The sequence below is a fragment of the Mauremys reevesii genome, linkage group 2 (genome assembly GCF_016161935.1).
Source record: "Mauremys reevesii isolate NIE-2019 linkage group 2, ASM1616193v1, whole genome shotgun sequence".
Lineage (NCBI taxonomy): Eukaryota > Metazoa > Chordata > Testudines > Geoemydidae > Mauremys > Mauremys reevesii.
The window spans coordinates 240,050,562-240,070,374 of NC_052624.1; the positions used below are offsets into that span (position 1 = coordinate 240,050,562).

The 19,813-nt window shown below is 43.7% G+C and overlaps 1 protein-coding gene across 5 annotated transcripts in view; it reads left to right on the top strand.

The window, feature by feature from the left end:
- The window catches only part of LOC120398788 (carbonic anhydrase 13-like), a 41,632-nt gene extending 25,146 nt beyond the window's left edge, over nt 1-16,486 (top strand). The window contains exons 7-8 of one of the 5 annotated variants that reach the window (XR_005594707.1): nt 2,980-3,181; nt 16,468-16,486. Coding sequence is in view for 2 of the 5 variants with exons in the window: in XM_039526436.1 (XP_039382370.1) it covers nt 2,980-3,093 (114 nt within the window). In the remaining 3 variants the exon portion in view is untranslated. Of the gene's footprint in view, nt 1-434; nt 453-2,979; nt 4,800-5,258; nt 6,001-13,774; nt 13,848-16,467 lie in introns of those variants that run through there. The other 4 variants (XR_005594706.1, XR_005594705.1, XM_039526436.1 and 1 more) reach the window with 4 other exon arrangements.
- The last annotated feature ends 3,327 nt before the right edge of the window (nt 16,487-19,813 follow it).

The following is a 19,813-nucleotide window of genomic DNA, read 5'->3' on the forward strand; positions in this document are numbered from 1 at the left end:
TGAGCTCTGGGAACAGCTGGCCTTGAACAAGTCACTGACCCACTCAGTGCTCACCTTCCCCATCTGTAAAATAGGCATAATGCGTACTGGGCTTGGTAAAGCTCTTTAAGATGAAAAGGTGCTATAGATGTATTCAGTATGATGATTATCACTGCTGTCCAAAGTTCAGATCCAGACCTGGACTTCCCAAATCCAAAGTTTTGATTTGGCATAATCTCTAGTTAAAATACCTTAAAAGTGAAATGTTGCATGGAACAGGGAACGTGTATACCATTTTTAGGGAATGAAATAATATCAATATCTGATGCAACACATTACTTCATTTCTTACTATGTATTATTTCAAATTCGATCTATCCTGTTCAGTGTGTGATATTTTATATGTTCTATAATTAAATAAAAAAAATTGTTTGTTTACCTATTATTTGTTTCCAGTAGTGCCCACAATGTGCCATGTGCTGTACAAACATAAAGGAAGTCACAGTTCATGCCTCGACTGGTACTGCTTTGCGATTTGATTGTTAACTCTTCATTTTTATATTTTTTTCTTAGAAGCTTAAAATACAATTTCTTCCTCTATTGATTTTATTCTTTTCCACTCAGGAAATGTTTTAAAAAATAAAGAAATAAATGTCAGTTTCAAGCTTCCAGTGAGTTACAAGAAACATGGAAAAAATGCCTTAATTTTTTTAATAGTAACTTCAAAGGGAGAGTTATTTTATTTTTTACATTTTTTGTTAATTAATTGCTTAATGAAAATTAATTTATTCTCAGATACATTTTCTTAATTGAGCATGCCATGTTATTAGTTATTTAAACACTTTAATTAACATAGTGGTGCAGGTTCTTAACTTTGGGTTTTGTCAGTGAAGTGTCCTGCTGATTAAACCTTGATTAAAGAAGTATGAGTCAGTAGTTTCTGTTTTTATTCTGTGGACTGAAACACTGACATACATGGTAAGGCTGTGAGTTTGGAAATCTGGATGTATTACGCAACTTGTACTGTTTTACATAAGCATCACCACCCCGTTTACATACTTTTCCCTCCCTTGCCACTGTCAATCCATCATTTCCATCTACTCCGGTTCAAGTTTTTCCCTAGCTTTCCATCCCCACCCCCACCTCCTGAGCTAGCATCCCCCTTGAGTTCCTCCACCTTCTCTTCCTTCCCCCTCCCAAGTTCCCTGTCTGCCCCTAACCCCATTTTGAGTATCCCCAGTGTAACCCTCTAGTTCTCCCCTGTACCTGGAGCTTCCCCCGCCTCCCCAGAGTATGGTCTGTGCCCAGTCTGTGGCCTAAAGGTGTGGGTAGAGTGACCCTAACTCTGTATTCCCTCCCAGTGCTGCCGTTCTAGCCATACTTCTAGGCTCACAGACAGGGTGTCTAATTCTAGGGAGCTCTGTGGTGAGGGCACACCTGCAGCTGGATCTTTATGCTTCGAATCCAGACTGTAAGTATAGAGAAGCAGCCTAGTGTGCCTCTCTCTCTTTCCTACTTGGGAGCGTGTTGCTCAGGAGCCTAAGAGGGGACAATAAGGCCTGGTCCACACTTAAAAAGTTAGGTGGACATAGCTATGACGTTCATGGGTTTGGAAATAAAACCTTAGCTATACCGTCCTACCCCCCTCCCCCAGTGTAGACATATCTGTGTTGACAGAAGAATATTTCCGTCAACCTTGATCCCATCATTCGAGAAGGTGGAGTTCCTACAGCAATGGAAAAATCTCTTCCTTTGGTGTAGGGTGCGTCTACGTTAAAGGATTATGCCAACATAGCTTTGAAAACATGGCTATGCTGGTATAGTCTCTGAAGCGTAGAAATGCCCTAAGAATGGGACTCTCCTGGCCAGTCCTCAAGCCTTATGGGCGCTGACTGTGGGCTTGATTCTCTACCCTCTTATGGCTAAATTGTACTTCTGAGGCACAGTCCAAAGCAAAAGGCAGTGACTTACTGAAATCAATGGGAGTACTAGGAGTAAGGTTCTACTCAATGTGAGAAAGTGACAGAATCTGGTCATTAGCGATTTTCTACCCTTTGCTGCCTCTCCCAGATAACTATCATGAGCATCCAAAATAAAGTGGTTATTGTTTTCTGAAGGAAGTTTGTCCCCCCTCCTCCCAGACAGTGACCCTGCCATAACATACTATATGTCCACTATCACAATCATGACTTTTGTGCTGCCCTGCTAATGGTAACTAAATAAAGGAAATCAGTCTGAAGCAAGCTAGTGTATAAAACTAATAACTATTCACAATAGGTCAGATTAGCAAGGTTCAGATCTGGAATCAAATCCAGATCTAAATGCCCTCACAGTTCATAATTATTTGTGCTGGGTGTTCCAGTTTGCCGTATTGCTGAGATAAATCCAAATTGTGAAGTTTGGATAGAGATTTAAACATTTCCTAATTGTAAGTGTGTGTGAGAGAAAGTTTGGATCAGATATTTTGGTTTGGGCTCATCTCTAGTAATTATTATTTGCTTTGTATTGTGTGCCAGGTGGATGATGTAAAAAATGGTAACTAGAGAAGTGTTTTGTAGCACAGCATCCATCATTCTTCACTGATGGTGATATTTCTGCACCAAGGGGGCAAACAGTCTGATTTTGTTTGCCTGCTCATGTTGGCGCCCAGGCAATCTGTATGCAGGAGAAAAAACTTAGTGGGAACGATGCTGGCCTTTGGACTGAAAATAGGGTGCAGAAATCTTAAAAGAGAATTCTTTTTAGGCTTCAGGTTAGGAAAGATCAAGTGTGAATACCATGCTATACCCAGACAATGCCTGAAACAACACTCACAAAATGTAAATGAAAAACAATAGCTAACAGGAATAAGGGCTGAAATGGCCATTCCACATGTACAATCCCCATGTACAATCTTGGCGAAATAAGGTGACAAGTATGTTCATGTTTTTTACTTAGAATTCTTCATTTAGCCTTAGCATGACAATTCTCTGCTGAACTCTATATCTCTTTTCATCTGCAGATAGCCAAATTCCGCAGCCTTCTGTGTACTGCTGAGGGAGAGGTAGCCTGCTGCATGCTGAGAAACTACCGGCCACCACAGCCTTTAAAGGGACGGGAAGTCAGAAGGAATTAAGGAGTAAAGCAAGAATCAGTCACTGCTGAGACCACTTAGGAGGCTGAATTAGTTTTTAATAATGATATGCTTTGTGCCTAATGAATAGGTATTATTTTATTATTCAGTTACAATGCAGTCATTTCAGCAAGATAAAGATGTCCTGACTTGTAGCATTTGGGCTGATTTTAAACTGGTTTGAATGGGTTTTGCCCCTATTGGTACGTGTGCATTGTGGTGTTAGTGTTTGCAGCAGAGCTTACTGAACAACTTCATTTCAGTCTGTGCATGTGAATGCAATCATACATATTGAGTCTGATCCTACAGAGTGCTGAGCAACTCCTGCAAGGTATTGGATACTCTCAACTCCCTTTCATGTCAGTTGCAGTTGAGGATACGTAGCCCACTGAAGGGCTAAGCCCATTTTTTTTAACACCATAAATCTTTCTTTAGGGACTAGACTGGCCTCTTCCTTTAATTTTCAAGGAGAACTTAGTATTTCAAAGCTGGTAGAATTTCATTACTGATCATAAGCAAAGTGATCCTGTTTAAGCTGGGACGCCGTGATAGATTTACCAAAAAATATAGTATCCACTAATGACATTTAACCCATAAAGTATACAAATGGATTCACAGGCATTGACTTCCTCCGGGCCCAGGGGTGCTCAACCCTCTGCTCTGCCCCAGGCCCTGCTCCCACACGACCCTTTCACCCAAACCCCTGCTCTGCCTCTTCCCACCTACACCCCAGGCACTGCCCGCATCTCACCCCTTCCCCCAAACTCTGTCCCGCCTCTTCCCGCCCCCACTCCACCTCTGCCCCACCACTTCCCGCTCTGTCCTGCCACCTCCCTCGAGTGTGCCCCATCCCCGCTTCTCCCCAGGGCCTCTTGCATGCTGTGGAACAGCTGACTGCAGCAGGTGGGAGGCGCTGGGAGGAAGGGGGAGAAGTTGATCAGTGGGGCACCAGCAGATGGTAGGCACTGAGGGGAAGGGAGGGAGCTGGTTGCCGGTGGGTGCAGTGCACCCGCTATTTTTTTTCCATGGATGTTCCAGCCCGGGAGTAATCACGGAGTCAGTGCCTATGAATGTATTACAATCCCTTTGTTTTGACTGCATCATAGGAGTGCTGGTATATTGTACCATGGTTTAGCAATACGATGCTAGAAAGCAATATGCGATCATATCAGATGGATTCTGTATGCCCAAATTCCACCTCCTGTAAGCCAGACAGTTCCTGGCACCTATAGGGGCATGCAAGGGGGAAGGACGCATGAAGCCTCCCTCCCTTGCATCTCTCACCCAGCAGGTGAGCATGGTCTGGAACATGTCTGTAGAATGTATTTGACATGATCCCATATTGCTTAACGTGCGTGCCTAACACTCAAACGTGCACTAGCCACTTCAGAAGATGGCTCTGCCTCCTCTTGTCCCATCATGCTTCCTACCAGCCAGCTCTCCTGGCCAGGGACACAGAGCATGCTGTATACCATTGCCAGAAAAGAGAACACCCCATGCTGAAGATATTGTGCTTCTCTGATGTGTAATGCTTCCATGTACCTGCTGGAGCACTGCCCCATGCTCAGCGCTCTCTGTCAGACACAGCTGAGCCCGATAGAGTTACATTTAATTCACATGACAAAACCCCCCTACGTTTATCAGAGGGGTAGCCGTGTTAGTCTGTATCCACAAAAACAACAAGGAGTCTGGTGACACGTTAAAGACTAACAGATTTATTTGGGCATAAGCTTTCATGGGCAAAAACCCCACTTCTTCAGATACAAGAAGTGGGGTTTTTACCCCCAAAAGCTTATGCCCAAATAAATCTGTTAGACTTTAAGGTGCCACCAGACTCCTCATTGTTTCCCCCTACATTTAGATAAAGTTAAGGATCTGACACATTCACAATTCCCAGTTAACAGGGCATATTAGGGTGATGTCCTATGATGCCCATGGATTGGAAGCTTAGGCTTTACCTGTGAATCGCCTTTGAGCTTGTGTTTCTCTCAGATGCTTTTCATTGTTGGAATGTAATTTCTATTAAGGCAATTTTCTTCTTTTCTTTTTAGTGAACTAGCTGTAGCCCTCAAAATAGGAAAATTATGGCCTAAACTGTCCCTTCTGCTTCTATAAGCAAAGGGAACTGAAATCTCAGTAGCTCTTTCCTCTCAATCCTTTTCCTTCAGCACTTCTCCACTGGTCTTCTGCGGAGTTGGTGCCATGCCTTGTTTTGAAAACAGAGCTGGATGTTGATGGGAGTGAAGCAAAGGACCAGCCACTCTCTACAGCAACTTCCCTGTTGAGCCTGTGGATTTCTGCTCAAAAATCCAATCAGGATTTAATGCCGCATGAAGTGGTGGTAACTCCCCCTGACTCTCTCCAGGGCTGTAACTGTGAAGCCAAGGGAGAATCAGCCAGTGGCCACACAACTCCTGCAGGATTGGGAGGAAGTGTCGGAGCAGCCACATGGAGGGAAAAGCCACCCTTCCATGTGACTATTTCTTTCTCCAAGATGCCTAGGACTGTAGGTTTTGTAGGTTGTACCTCTTGCCTCCTCCATTGGTACTGTGACCCATCTTCCAGGAGGGGAAAATTGAGGGGATACCATACAAGCAGGGCCAACCTTGCAGAGATTCCCAAGTCCCTTGTATTCCTCTATAAATAAATAGGTTGTTTAGATAGATAGATAAGTAAGTCTTATTGTTCTCTCCTCCACTCCAGTAGAGTGCCTCCTTTAAAGGGGAGCTTAAGTTGCTTCTGTTACTGCAGGTCCTCTCACTGCAATACAGTATTTTGAGCAGTGAGAAAAAGAAAACTGGCTATGGGAGAAGCAATAGAGCCAATGCAGCAGCAGGAGCTGTGGACAAGAATGGCCAAATGTAAAACCTGCAGGCACTTTTTTTTCAGTCCCCACTAACCAGGATAGGCAGGAGGACCCAGGTAGATATAAAAAGATTTGAGTGTGGTCTCATTCAAATGACAAGTATATATGTAGAGTATAATTGCTGGCATGTGTGTTTTTTCACTTTCTTTTTTGATCTGATGTTGCATCTGGTATGTTTCCCTGTTGTGTGAGTAGCTGCAGAACATGATGAATGAAGTTTACACATTATGTAAAGGGCGTTAAAGAACTGATTTGCCTGAGGACAGGAATAATGAGGCTACTACTGTGTGTGTTCATATTAGAAATGAAATAAGTTTTAGTTGTTTTTCCTGCATTGAAAATAAATAGTGGAGCGGATACAGTGGTTTGATATTTGTAAGGATTTTATCAAATAAAAACAGATGTTGTCAATGTGTCTTGTACTTCCCACTGAATAAACTGGAGTTTGTCGACAGCCTACAGATTTGCCTAGATGCCTACAGCCAAGCTTGTGGTTCAGTTTCAGCATTTGTTTCTCAACTCTAGTTTGTGATCAGTCTGAAGACAAAGTAGTTGAAAATAAGTCTGGAGCAGATATTGTTAACTGGATCTAAGTGAAATGTCTTGGGCAGTATTAGGTCATCCAATAGTTGGCACTCTTTATTTTAGTACAATGCGTCTAAAATATTGTGGTGCCCTATTAGTTGCTGAGACATACTGCAACTGAGCAGGCAATGCTAAAACATGGACCTCCTCTGCCTCTTAGCAGTGGCTTTGTTAGCTATATGGATTGTGTTGGCCTCCTTCTGTGTTTGGGACTTGATACCAAGAAGTATAAAATGTGCAGTCACCCAAAAGATGAAGAGCGTTTGCTGAGAACTGGAGCTGTTAGGAACGACATGTAGCTGGGTGGCTGGTTGCCACAAGACTTTTATTTTCAGAATTAAACAGACCCTTGGCTCCAGGACCTGAGTGAGGCAGGGGAGCTTTATGATTCTCAGGGCTGTCAAAGGCCATTTCCAATGCCGACACAATTTAGAACAGCCTCAAGACTGTTGTTACTTGGGCCTGGTGGCCCCAACCTCCAAGGAGCTGTTTCAGCAGCTGGAGATGCTGGATCAAGAATGCAGTCCAGCCACCTTCCTTTTCCACTAGTCCTTCCCCTAACATGCCTCCATGTTGGGGCCTTTGAGAGTGTTGGTGTGGAGTTAGCTGTGCCAATGCTTCAGCAGTTGGGAATTTCATTATACTGAGGGAATCCCCAGAAGCTGATTAAACAGGCTTTAAAGCCCCTTTAACCTTTCTTTACCACACTGGTGGTGCATAGTCGGGGCCAGAATCTAGCCCACTTTTTTTATTTAACAGAACGGTAAAATAGCACTTGGAGCTCAACTGTGCCGCTACTGCATCCTTTTGTGGGTTGTGTCCTGTTACCCATCTTGCATCTAGTCATCTCTGCTGCCTGCTGATGTGGGGGCAGGGGAGTTCCACTGCCTCCCAGACCCTTTGAGGCACTGTGCTCCTGCAGGGGAGGAAGGTGGGGGAGCAGTTCCTTTGCTCTGGGGAGTGTAGGGTCTGCAGTTTGGTTTGGTACCTTTTGTGGGCTGCACAAAGTAGTGAAGACCCCTAGAACCTTCCCTTCCTCAGGCTCTGCAGCTGCAACAATGCCAGGCAGAACCTGGCCTTTACATCTCATGTTTTTGTAGGGCCATTGCTTTTCTGTGGAGGTGTGGAGGCGAGGGAGAGGGTAGAGTCACAACGTCTCTCTCCTTTTGTATGGACCATGCAGAATTCAAGTCTCTGAGCTCATGGCAATACAGGTTCTAATTCCTTCTCTTCTCGTGGGTGCATGGTGCCCCACTGAGGGTGGAAAGGAGGCATGGCCATGGTTCCGCCCCCAGTGCAGCAGCCAGTAGAGCTGCCCAGCTGTGCAGGAACAGGGGGGAAAGAAAGCTGCACTCTATTAGATGGCAGCCCAGGAGCATGCCCTCTCCAGCAGAATGTTTCTCGGTGCTCCTCCAGGGGTGATGCATCTTCCCACAGCTCTTTAAGAGGCTCTGCCTAAATGACCCAATCAAGCAGATCACTTTCTCTGGGTCAGATCCTGCAGCTTTTACCCACAGAGAAAGCAGGCATTAACCAATGGAACAATGTATGAAAGAGTAGATGTTTTTCTAATAGATCTGCTCTATGAATTATTTTGGAGAAGTTCTGTGTCCTGTGCTGTAGAGGAGGACAGGCTAGATGACCAAAATGGTCCCTTCTGGCCTTGGAAACTATGAATCTATGAAAAGTGCAGGATGAAGTTCTAAAATAGAACCATACTTTGGTAAAGGGGCAGAGGGATGAGCATAGGCTGCTCTAGCTATAGGCAGACTAGGCAGTTGCCGGCAGTGGCAGTGGCAAGGGATGATGCTGGCAGTACTGCCTTGGGGAGAGATCAGCCACCAGCCAGGGCTCCAAGGAGCAAGAAGCAGCCCTCACCTGGGCTGCTGGGGAAACGCTACTACTCCCCACACCCAGCACAGGTAAGTTCACTGCCATGGCCATGACTCATCGCTGAGCAACTCAGAGCTACTCCTAGTGGCACTGCAACTGCTGCAGGGGCTTTGGCCCCTGCAGCAACCCACCCAGCTCCATGTCAGCCCTGGCTGCCACTTCAACTCCACTATGCCCAGGATCTGAAGGTGCTACCACTGCAAATGCTGCAAGTCCGACAGTGAAGAATGCATCCAGAAAGGTGCAGGGGTTACAGAGGGCCAGCTGCGGGGTGCAGGCTGGAGATGTGGAATGTGGGGATGTGGGCTGGGCAGTGGGTGAGGGGTGCACACCGGGGGTGCAGAGTGTGTGGGGGGGCTGGTGGGAGGATACAGGCGGAGCTGGGGGTGTGGAGTGTGGGTGGCTGGGAAAGTGGTACAGGCTGGGAGGGATTGGGGGTGTGAGTGGCTGGGCAGAGTGTGCAGTCTGGGATGGACTGGGGATGTGGAATACAGGAAGCCATGCTGGGAACTGGCAGTGCGGGGTGGGCAAGGTGTGAGGCAGAGCCAGGCTGGGGGTTCAGGGGCCAAGGTATGGAGACTCCCATTCTGTCCGGTGGAAAGGAACCCACTGCCCCCTGTGTGAGGGGGATCAGCGGTCCCAACCCAGGTGGCTTTATGCAGGGCAGGGGTTCTGTGCTTTCCATTAACTGGGGCCCCACACGCTAGGAGCTGTCCCTGCCAGTGCCTGGGTGTTGGACTGTTCCTATACCATGGGGTCTGTCACCAGGACCCAACAACCTCTGCAGCCCCAGTCCATCCCCCAAGCTCCTCCCCTACATCTCCTTTCTCTATCGCTGTAGACAACACCACCATCCTGCCTGTAAATCAGGCCCATACCCTGAGCACCATCTTCAACTTGGATGTCTCTCTAGATCCTCACCTCCAGGCTAGGTCTAAATCTTGTCGATTCTTTCTGCATAACGTCTCCAAGATACAGCTTTCCTTATCCATCCACTCAGCTAAAACACTTGTCCAAGCTCTGATAATCTTGTGTCTCTATTGTGGTAAAATCCTTCTCTCTGGCCTTGACAAATGCAGTCTTGTCCCATTCATATCCATTCACAATGCTGCTGCAAAGATCATGTTCTTAGCCATCACTTTGGCCATGTCACCTCTGCCTTTGTATGCTTCCATTGTCTTCCCCTTCTCCAGCTCATCAAACAAACTACCCTTTCATGGCCCCATTCCCACCCTGCCTATCATCTCTCATTTGCTCCAATTGGCTCAATGCCAGCCTCTGTTGTCTACTTGTTAATTTTAAAACAAGCACCTTTGTGATTTCTTTGATGCTGCCCTCATGCTGCCACCACAAACATCCATGAAACTAAATCATTATCCCCCTGCAAAATGTTCCTCAAAACTCACCTTTGCTCTGATCCCTACAAAAAACCTTGACAACGGTTGGGCTACTGGTGCACTGATACCACTGCCTATCAGGCTGTCCAATATTATCTCATTGTTTCCTTGTAATTCTCTGTCTGTCTGTATCCATCTGTTGTCTGTTTCCTTATACTTCGATTGTAAGCTGTTTGGGGGCAGAGACCATCTTTTTGTTCTGTGTTTGTACAGCACCTAGCACAGAGAAGTGTCTATGTATTCTATGATTCCATGACCACATAATCTGCTCTGGATCCATCCCTTGCCTTGGTATGTAAGCGTTCCTTTAAAAAAATTCTTCTAGGCCTCATGACTGTGAAGAAAACCTTAAAAACAGGAAACACATGTAAACCAGTGGAGTGCTGTGTTCCTGACTCTCCAGACAGATTGAGACAATAGTTCTGGGAGATGTGAACTGCTTTATTCCTCTCAGTGGGTGTTGACTCTGAAACCTAATGATGCTATTGTAAATGACAACTCAATTAACTATTTCACTGCTGATCATTTTAGCAGAAATAGCCAACAAATATACTGTTGCATCCCATGATACTAAACTGCCTCCCCAATTGGATAGTTAAATGTCAAAGTAATACCAGGGTTATTGAAGTAAGTTGATTATTCAGTATCATATTTAATTAATCAAAACTCTCCATTAAAAATATTTAAATAAAGCTACTGCAGAATTTCCAGTATATTGCACCAGGGCCCTGCAGAAACCCAGGATCTTCCTGATTAATTTAGGTCCAGCTTGCCACAGAATACATGGGACCTTGGTAAGAACAGAACCAAAGGCTCGGGTAGTCTGCATGGATGCCTGCTGTCGGATATTGATTCCTTGTTTGAATACTACTCTATTGCAATTAGACTGAATGGATAAATGAATAAATAAACCTTTAGGCTGAAATGATGTAGGTGCACTAGGATATGGGATCAAAGTCATCCTCTCTTACTGTTGGATCAAAGCCAATGCAAAGAGGAGGCAGCCAACTTACTGGTAACGCTGATTGGTGAAGCAGAGGCATTTGTTTTCAAAGTGAGAGATATTTATTCCCTGATATATACCTGTGACTTCCTTTCCACTTTACCTGTTGATTAAAATACCAATAGAAGAAACAGATAATTCAAGAACATGTTTGTTTTTCTGACCTGCATTAATACACTACAGTCACAACTACTCATTTTACTGGGATTGGTTGGATTGTGGAACAAATTTGTTTTGTGGTTAAGCCAGTCAGAAAACACCTTATTTATCAAAATGATACTGTTTTAAATTGCTGTACTTTGACCAAAAGGCTCATTTCTGGTTGTCCAGTTATTTTGATTTGATTAGTAGGCAATGGTTGCATGTTGTGTAATTGATACTTAATAATTATTGTTACTCTTTGAATAGTAGATAGTAAGTAATAATACACAGTATTCTCATTAGCAAGGCAAGGCAAATAATTGAACTTTTCTGTTTGGTATTCATACACTGACAACATTTGTATAGTTTGTCAGGCCAATAAAGTACTATAAAATTGAACTGAAATTGTATCCCATTGCCTGACCTCTAATGGCATGGGCATCAGTCCCAGGGTAGGTTTTGGTTCCTGGGTACTATAATGATGGTTGTGTTAGAATTCATAAGATTTATTAGCCAGGCAGTGTGGAGAATGTTGCGGTATATGATGTGTGTTATATTATTTTAGGTGTGAGCTATGTGGGAGGTAAAATATATGAGTAGATGTCAGATAGTGGCTTGAAACCTATAGACTCTGTGAGGCCCATTGTGTTGCTATGAGCCACTCTGGAATTTTGGTTCAAAAGCCAGCAGTGGGAAGCGTGTGGAGAATTGCCAGCTGTAGGTGGTTTGGTCTGGCCTTATGGAAGTTGTCAAGAAAGGTCTCTCAGACTCCTGAGACTGGTCATCATCAGGGATGATGATGGTCTGGGCTGCTGAGAGGGCGGTATGGAGACCAGATTAAGAGAACACTGGACTCTGTGGCTTATGGAAAGGAAGCCTGAACTGGGATATGAAATAAGACTTTTGGGGGCTTGAAAAGGACAGTGAGCACTTTCAGATCAGTACTGGAATTGATTCATAGATTTTAATGGAAAATAACAAATCACAAGTTTGTTAATTCAATCTGCAATGGAGCTGTTGTGAAGGGCGCTTTCTGCAGCGGCCTTTGAAAATACTGACCATACCGATCAGGGAGCTCTGCTCCTAAGGCCAGGGTCCTTGTAAGAGGGAACAGAGGGAAAAGGGCCCTGAGGTAAAATTTCCAAGTGAGAAGCTTGGTGGTGGCTGCAGGTATCCGAGACTGTCTTGTAGGAAACTCAAGGTTATGACAATGGAGATTGTAAATTCATGTCTACTTGTTTGTGGGAAGTGCCTAGCATACTTTCAGATATTCAAAATTATTATTACCAATAGAACAAGATTTTGTGATCACTCCATGCATATTCTTGTAGTGGCAGGGATCATCATGCTTTTCCATGATAAGGAGGGTAATGAATCTGAAAAAAAAGCGTAATAAATAGCTTTATATTAACTCAGTGAATGGGAGACTTCAACTGGACACAAATGCTTGACAGGAGTTGCCATGGAGAAGGAAGAAAAACAATAGGTAATGTGGTGAATATAACCTGCAGCTCTTAGTCTTTGCAGCCTGTTTCTACCAGTAGGTGTCACTGCAAACAAGCAGTGGTCAGTGTGTCAGACTCTTAACGTAGTAGCTGGAAAACATATGTACTACATTTAAGTTTAAGCCCATGGGGGGGAAAAGAGTGTAAAATGATCTAAGGATGTACCAGTGCTTATGGCTTATTTCCTTTCTTAAAAGTAAACTGCAAGACCTTTTTAAAAAGAAAGGAATGAATGAGATCTCAGATTGTTAGAAGAATATACACCTCTACCCCGATATAACGCGGTCCTCGGGCCACTCTGGGACTGCAGGGCCCCCAAAAGTGCCCTCCCACAGCTCCTGCCCCCCAGACCCTGGGGCGGGGGAGCCCCTGACCACCCCTGAGACCCTGTGCCCCTTATCGAAACCCTCGGCCCCAGCCTGGCCTGGCACCCTTAACACGCTGCTCAGAACAGTGTGTCAGAGCTTTACCACGTTGTATGCGAACCCGCATTCTATCGGGTCGCGTTATATCGGGGTAGAGGTGTATGTGCAGGTTTGACGGGCTGCATTCTGAGTGATTCTTTGTGCAGAATGCACATGCAACTGCTCACTTACTTTGCATGAGCAATTAGTATCAAATGTTTCCCCACATAATTGCCCATTTAGACCCCTGACTAGCCTTTTGCAAGTGCAAATTCCCAATTTGCAGTTGCAATAAATGCGCACAAACACACAAAGTTAGGCAAACAATTGCACACACTTTTGTGTAAATGAACCTCCAACCTCTCATTCACAGAATTTGACCGACATTCCAATATATTTCCTGACAAACCCTAGATAAATGATTCAGACACATCTGGGGGGCCCTACAAAGTCATTCAGTTGGGTTGCACATCTGCAAGACCCTAGATTCAGCGTGCACACGTCTCCTCCACCTGCCACATGCTTATGCCACTCATTTTGCTTGAGCTTGGATATTGTTGCAGCTGAAGGTGGAAGAGAGTAAGTAATGCATCCAGGGTGATGTATGTGTTTGTGGAGAGAATTAGCGAAATTGAGGATGGAGGTTTCATTTAAATAAACCTACCATCTGTCTCTGCCTCATGATAAAAGCAGTGCAATCCTACTTCATTAGGAGTCACAAGTTGTTATCATCTCAGCCAGCAGGAAGCAGTGTATATCCAACACCATAAAACACTGGAATATGATTAGTAAACTTAACAATAACATTTGTGTGTGTTCTTGACTTGCAGTTGCAGGTTTGACAGCATTAACTGCAATCCTGAACTCAGGGTTTCATGTTTCCTCTGCAGCAGTTGCAAAACCTCAAACAACAAAATCAGAGCACAAAAGGAGACATAAAATCCTGAACTTCAGTATTGACAAGTAAGTGAAAGAAATGTTTTCAGATTCTGGATCTGGTTCTCCTCTTACAAAAGTGTAGCTCCATTGGCTACAGTGGGACTTCTCATGGAGTAAGGTAATGTTCAAAATAAGGAAGGGTGGCAGAATCAGGCCCTTTGAAAACATACAAAGGACCTCATTCTCCTCTCAGTTACATCAGTGTAAGTCAGAAATAACTCAATGGATATCCATGAATTTCAAATGATGTAAAACTTGTTTATTGTGCTCAAAGTGTGTTGTTTTCTTAGACCCAAGTGAGCCAGGTTCTCCACATTTAACCATGCGACTTCATGCCCCAACACCTTGCTTATGTAACACTGGCAGTCTCTGGTGCTCATCGGGTGGGATCAAACCTGGGATATTTGGAGTTTAGTGCATGAGCCTCTACTGCATGAGCTAAAAGCCAACTCATTTACTCTCTCTCTCTAAGTGGTCTCGGTGCCACTAAATGGTACAGAACACCACACCCAGGAGATGTGTGGGTTACACTTACATCTGTGCATACCTCTTCAATCAGGTTTCACAGTTATAAGTGGCAAGATGAGGATCTTTCAGAAGCTAATTGAGAAGGAGGAGAAGATTTTGTTAAAAATTTATCCATGTTAGCAGAAGCATGATACAACACACCCTTTGCAATCAGTAGAGAACACTGAGACTTTTCTCAGTACTGTTTACGGTATCAAATATGTGTGGTGTACATCCTGGAGCACTGCTCAGTCCTGATATCATGAGTGCTCCCGCCCTGTAATTAGATGTCCATGTTGCAAAGCTGGATTATTTCCTGGTTAATGTATTGTAGAAATTTTTGGAAAGTAGGCGATGGGCCATATTGTGCCTCCAATACCCACATGCAATGGACACAAGGGACCATATCTTCAGCTGCTGTTAATTCATGTAGCTCCATTGATGTCAACAGAACATCCATGTACACTGACTCAGGATCTGGCCCAAAGAATCTGATGGAGATATTCAGGTCTCCAACTCTTGATCCAAACAGGATGTTCACACAACTCCTTTTTTTGAAAGCAAACTGTCCACCTCTATTAACTGAAATGTGAACAGAATGCTTATGAAAGATAGGCAAATGTATTTGTATACAGCATAGCACCTCACTCTATTTGTCATGCTTTTATTTTTTTTTCTGGGTAAATAGAGAAATACAGGCATTTAAGCCTGGGATCTTTTCAGAGCATTACACTCTCATTACAATTAATAAACTGCAGCTCACTTTTAAACCAGTAGTCAAATCTGAACTGGTGAAGGTTTTTCCTCTCAACAGTGGACCTGATATGGCTGATTATATAAGCACCCGTTTGTCTGAATAGTAAAGAGCTAAGTTTGAGACCTGAATGTCTATTAGACTCTTAGGGTAAAATTCAGACTCAGCTGAAATCAGTGGGAGTTTTACCATTGACTTTAGTGGGGCCAGAATTTCACTTTTTGTGTCAGCTGCATATGCATATTGAGGGCATAACATGTCCAGTAGCCTACATTCAACAAAGCTCTACACTAGACTAATTAGGAACCAATCTGGCTTTGCAACATGGACATCTAATTGCAGGGCAGAACCAACTGTGATATCAGGAATGAGAAGCACTCTAGTATGCATATTTCACTCCAGTATGTGCACTCCACATATCTGATATTGTTTAAAAAAATACAGATGTCTCATGAGCGTGCCTCAGTGTTCTCTGTTGCCTGATTGGGGTGGGGGGTGTTGCATCAGAATGATGTATGCACTGCGATAGCTTCTATTGCAGGGATATCTATAGCAGATGATGAACAAACTCCCCAAAGGCTGAAAAATGCATCAGTATTAAGTCTTTGCTAAACTGACTGCTGTTAAAAACAGAATCTTTCTCCAATGTTATTTATGGATGGGCTTATGGAACAAGGAAAATGTAATTGCCTCCAATTCTTTTGAGTGAAATAGCAATGGCTCACGCTCCTATTTATTTATACATGTGTACTGGATTTGGTCTCTGTTATAACTTATTCAGTGCTCTTTAGAGTCAGTGGTAATCTTTCCATCATTTTCAGTGGGCATTGGATCAGGTCTTTAATGCACAGCTGTTTGAGTGTCAGGAAGTTCTTCTGTACTCATTACAAGTACTTAACACTCTTATAGTGTTCTAGTTTATAAAGCACTGTCCAAACATTAACTAAATAATACTTAACAGAGAAATATGCCTTTCTCCTTTGGCAGGGTCAAGGTAGGCACCTGCCAAACCTATTCAGCCAAAACACAAAAGCCTTTAAAATAAAATAAAATTTTACATGATTAAAAAAATTCCTTAGTTTTATATCCTTGTTGGTGCCATTTTCAGAGGTTACCCGAAGCCACAGCCTACCATCCATTTTTAGTGGAAGTGCCCAGAGAAACTAGTGGAGAGTTCTTGTTAAAAACCGATGGTCCAGTATAGTCCCTAGAAAGTGATTGTATTCATAATAACACAAAGTTAGAATTCAAGAAAGAAAAATTGGGAGAAATTAGAAATCTAGGGCCAAATTCTGCATACAGTTACAATGATGTAAAATCACAGCAGTTCCATGGACTTCAGGGGAATTACTTCAGAGTGACACTTGTAACTTCTGTTCCTAGGGGGCTCCAACCCTTGCAGAAAAGTTGGAAGAACTTTGGCCAGCTAAGGCCCCATAAGACTAATGGGTGACTTCGGGTATGTTTTAAATCTGTTTATTGTTTTTTAATGTGTGTTCTCTGTAATGCTTAAGAATAAATGTGCTTGCTTAGAAAGAGCTGTGGGGTAACACGTAACTTCTGGCAATACATTGTTCATAGCCTTCAGTGGGAAAGCAAAGTACAGGTGCTGGCCATTAGGCAGACTGGCTTGTTGGGGGTATCAGAGTGTGTGGCAGGGGGCTGTGCAGATTTAAGACCACCTGGTCAGTAGGGAGTGGGACAAGGGTCCCTGCCCAGAGACAGGTGATGGCTGAAGACCTGACTGTGAGTTCCTGGAGCAGATCAGGGAGGTGGAGAATATAAGTGCAGTTATCCTGAAACTGTGACACTGCCAACCTTAATAGTACCTGAATTCAGTTAAATTGGAATCAGTGGGACTATTGAGGAGTAAGATATTACTCATTGGGAGTAAAAAATGACACAAAGCGATGCTAAATATTGAATTCGTTATTTAAATCTGTCTTTAACAAGAAATAACAAAGGTGCGGCCCTTAGTGTGGATTTCACCATATACTGCTATGAACAAGTCTGCATTAACAGGTAGATAGGAAAAAGTCCATCTCTAACGAGTATGATTTTATAAGTTGGCCCAGGGCAGTGTGATAGCTGATGCCAATGGTCTGAGCGAAATGAACACAGAGCCGGGAGACTAGGCTCTCTTCTGAGCTTTGCAACTGACTTTGTGGCCTTGGCCAAGTCACTTAGAGCCAACATTTTCAAACCCAGGTGCCCAAAGTTAAGCTCCTGAATCTGTATTTAGGCATTTAAACAGAAGAGGCCTGACTTCCATAAGAGCTCAGCCCTACATTTCTCACTGAAATCACTGGTAGCTGCAGGTGCTCACCACTTCTGGGATCAAGGCCATTTCTCTATAAATGACTAAATATAGATTTAGGAGCCTACTGCTAGGCACCCAGGTTTGTGAATGTTAGCTTAGCCTCTCATGCCTTAATTTTCCTGTCTGTAAAGTTAGAATAACGATACATACCCACCTTTGTGCTTTGAGACCTACAAATTAAGGGCTATATAGATGCTAAGTGTGTGAGGCCTGTGGCCACAGTATAAATAATAATCTGTATTATATAATATAACTATGTTGACCCATCTCTTCCAATCTAAGCTATATTGCTTTGCAACTGGCCCTGCCTGCTGCAGGCTATTGGGACTGGAGTTCCAGGGAACCGTCTAGATCTTCAGGATTGTGACTTCCTGAGCCAGACATCTGATCTCCCGTATCCTTTTATAAGTCAGATATGCCCAAATGACTTAAAATGTCACCTGAAGAGAGAATGTGCATGTAGCAGATGCATGGGGGCAGGACCATCACAAAGGGATGGGAGGGTAGGTCCGGCAGCAGTCCTACCAGTAAAACTAGGAGGCCAGGCAGGATACAATGAGAGAAATAGGAAACAATTTGTGTGGGTTGGCAAGCCTTTCTGTCACAATAAATATCTAAAGCCGGCTGGAGCCCCTCCCCTTAGTCTTGCTTTCCCTAGACCAAGTGACACAGGAATCCAAGTTGCAAGCTTTGCCCTGGGTGATGTAATGGAAACTGACCCAATTTGATGTTATTTGGCAACCTTGTAAAGATCATAAGGTAATAGTAACCACAAAGGGGAAGCCGTCACCCTTAATAATATAAGGAGAGTGACTCTGTTTCAGGTGTGATGGAATTTCTCCTGCATGCTTTTCCTTCAGATAGAAGATATTAATTGAGCCATTGTATAATCAAATCTGATCCTCTTGCAGAAGAAGTAGATAATTCAGCCCAATATGGCTCCTTAAGATAATTAGGAAATAAAACTCTATTCCCTGCCTGATGGTGTAAAGTTAGGCTACTTGTCAAAGCAAATAGAATCAGAGACAGAGAGCCTGCTCCCATCAATAAGCCTGGCCAGGGCAGTTGAGGAATGAGCTGATTCATTTTCCATGAGAAGGATGCCAGTGGAGTCTGATTATTATGGAAAGCTTTTCTCTCTTTCAGCTGAAAATTCAGAGGAAGGACAGCAGTGGTCACACTGTCTGCTCTTTCTCAGGATGAATCCCTCCTTAAGGTGCAAGCGGCTTTGCAGGCCCACAGAGGTGCTGCCGCTAGTGAAACTTACCCCATAGATTTTTCAGGAATCAACTCTAAAAAGTTCCAGCCTAGGACACTGAACAAAGTCTTGTTTGCCATGTTTTGTTGCCTCCTTTTGATTATAAGAAAGCATTATTGTTTTAAAGGGAAATCAAATGAATAGATTCTCCAGCCCTGCTGCCCTCTCCTCGGGAAGCAAACTTGACTGTAGTGAAAGGGTCTTATCACAAGCCAAGGGAGGACATTTTTGTAGGTGTTGTTTGTTAAAATATTGGCAGCCTGTCATTGTGCCTTTTGTAGTATTTTTATATTTATTTTATACTTGTTATACTATTAGTGAATACTGCAATGCTTTCCAGACAGAATAGGAAGTGAATCTAATAGGCGTCAAAAGAGAGTCAGCTGTAGATAGTTTAGCAGTGATGAAAGCTTTTGTTTCAGGATACAAGACCAGAAAGTGCTGCTGCTGTCACTGATCTCCAGCCGTCATTAGCATTCTGAAATTTTGTTAGGTTATGGATTGTCTAGACGTGCTTGCAATGTGAGCCCCAGTCGCTGGGTTGGGAGCTTGTTCTCTTTAGGCCCAATCCTGCCAGGTACTGAGTATCCTCAACTTTCACTGGAGTCAGTGGGAACTCAGGGCACCGAGCACCTTGAAGGATCAGGCTTTTTGTTGCCAGCGGGATGATCTCTTTAACACTTTGCTGAACAGGAACCGTATTCCTTTGGCAGATTGAGTGTTGTAACTGATAGTCTCTAAAAAAGAGAGTCATCGTATATTGTGGTGACATAAACTAAAGCATGTAGATTTATTTGTCCAGTGGATTTATTCTTTTAAGACATTTGACTACAGTTACTCCAGTGAACCTTGTGGTACTATCTAGTTTGTGCTTTAAAGTGTTTGCCATTATCTGGCACTCATTTAAAGGACTGCAAAAGGACCATGGGGCCGGGGGTGCAGAGAGGCTGGTCACAAAGCAGTGAATAATATTAGTTTTTGAGTGGTAATAGGCAGAAAGAATTGAATAATGTGTAAAGTGACACATCTTTCTGAATCATTCTCCGTAAGATCAGCTGTACCATGCCACACAGTTGTGTGTTAGGAGCTCTTCTCTGCAGGGGCCACACATGGCTCACTGAGTCTCTTTTGCAGCAGTGTTATCTAGGTTC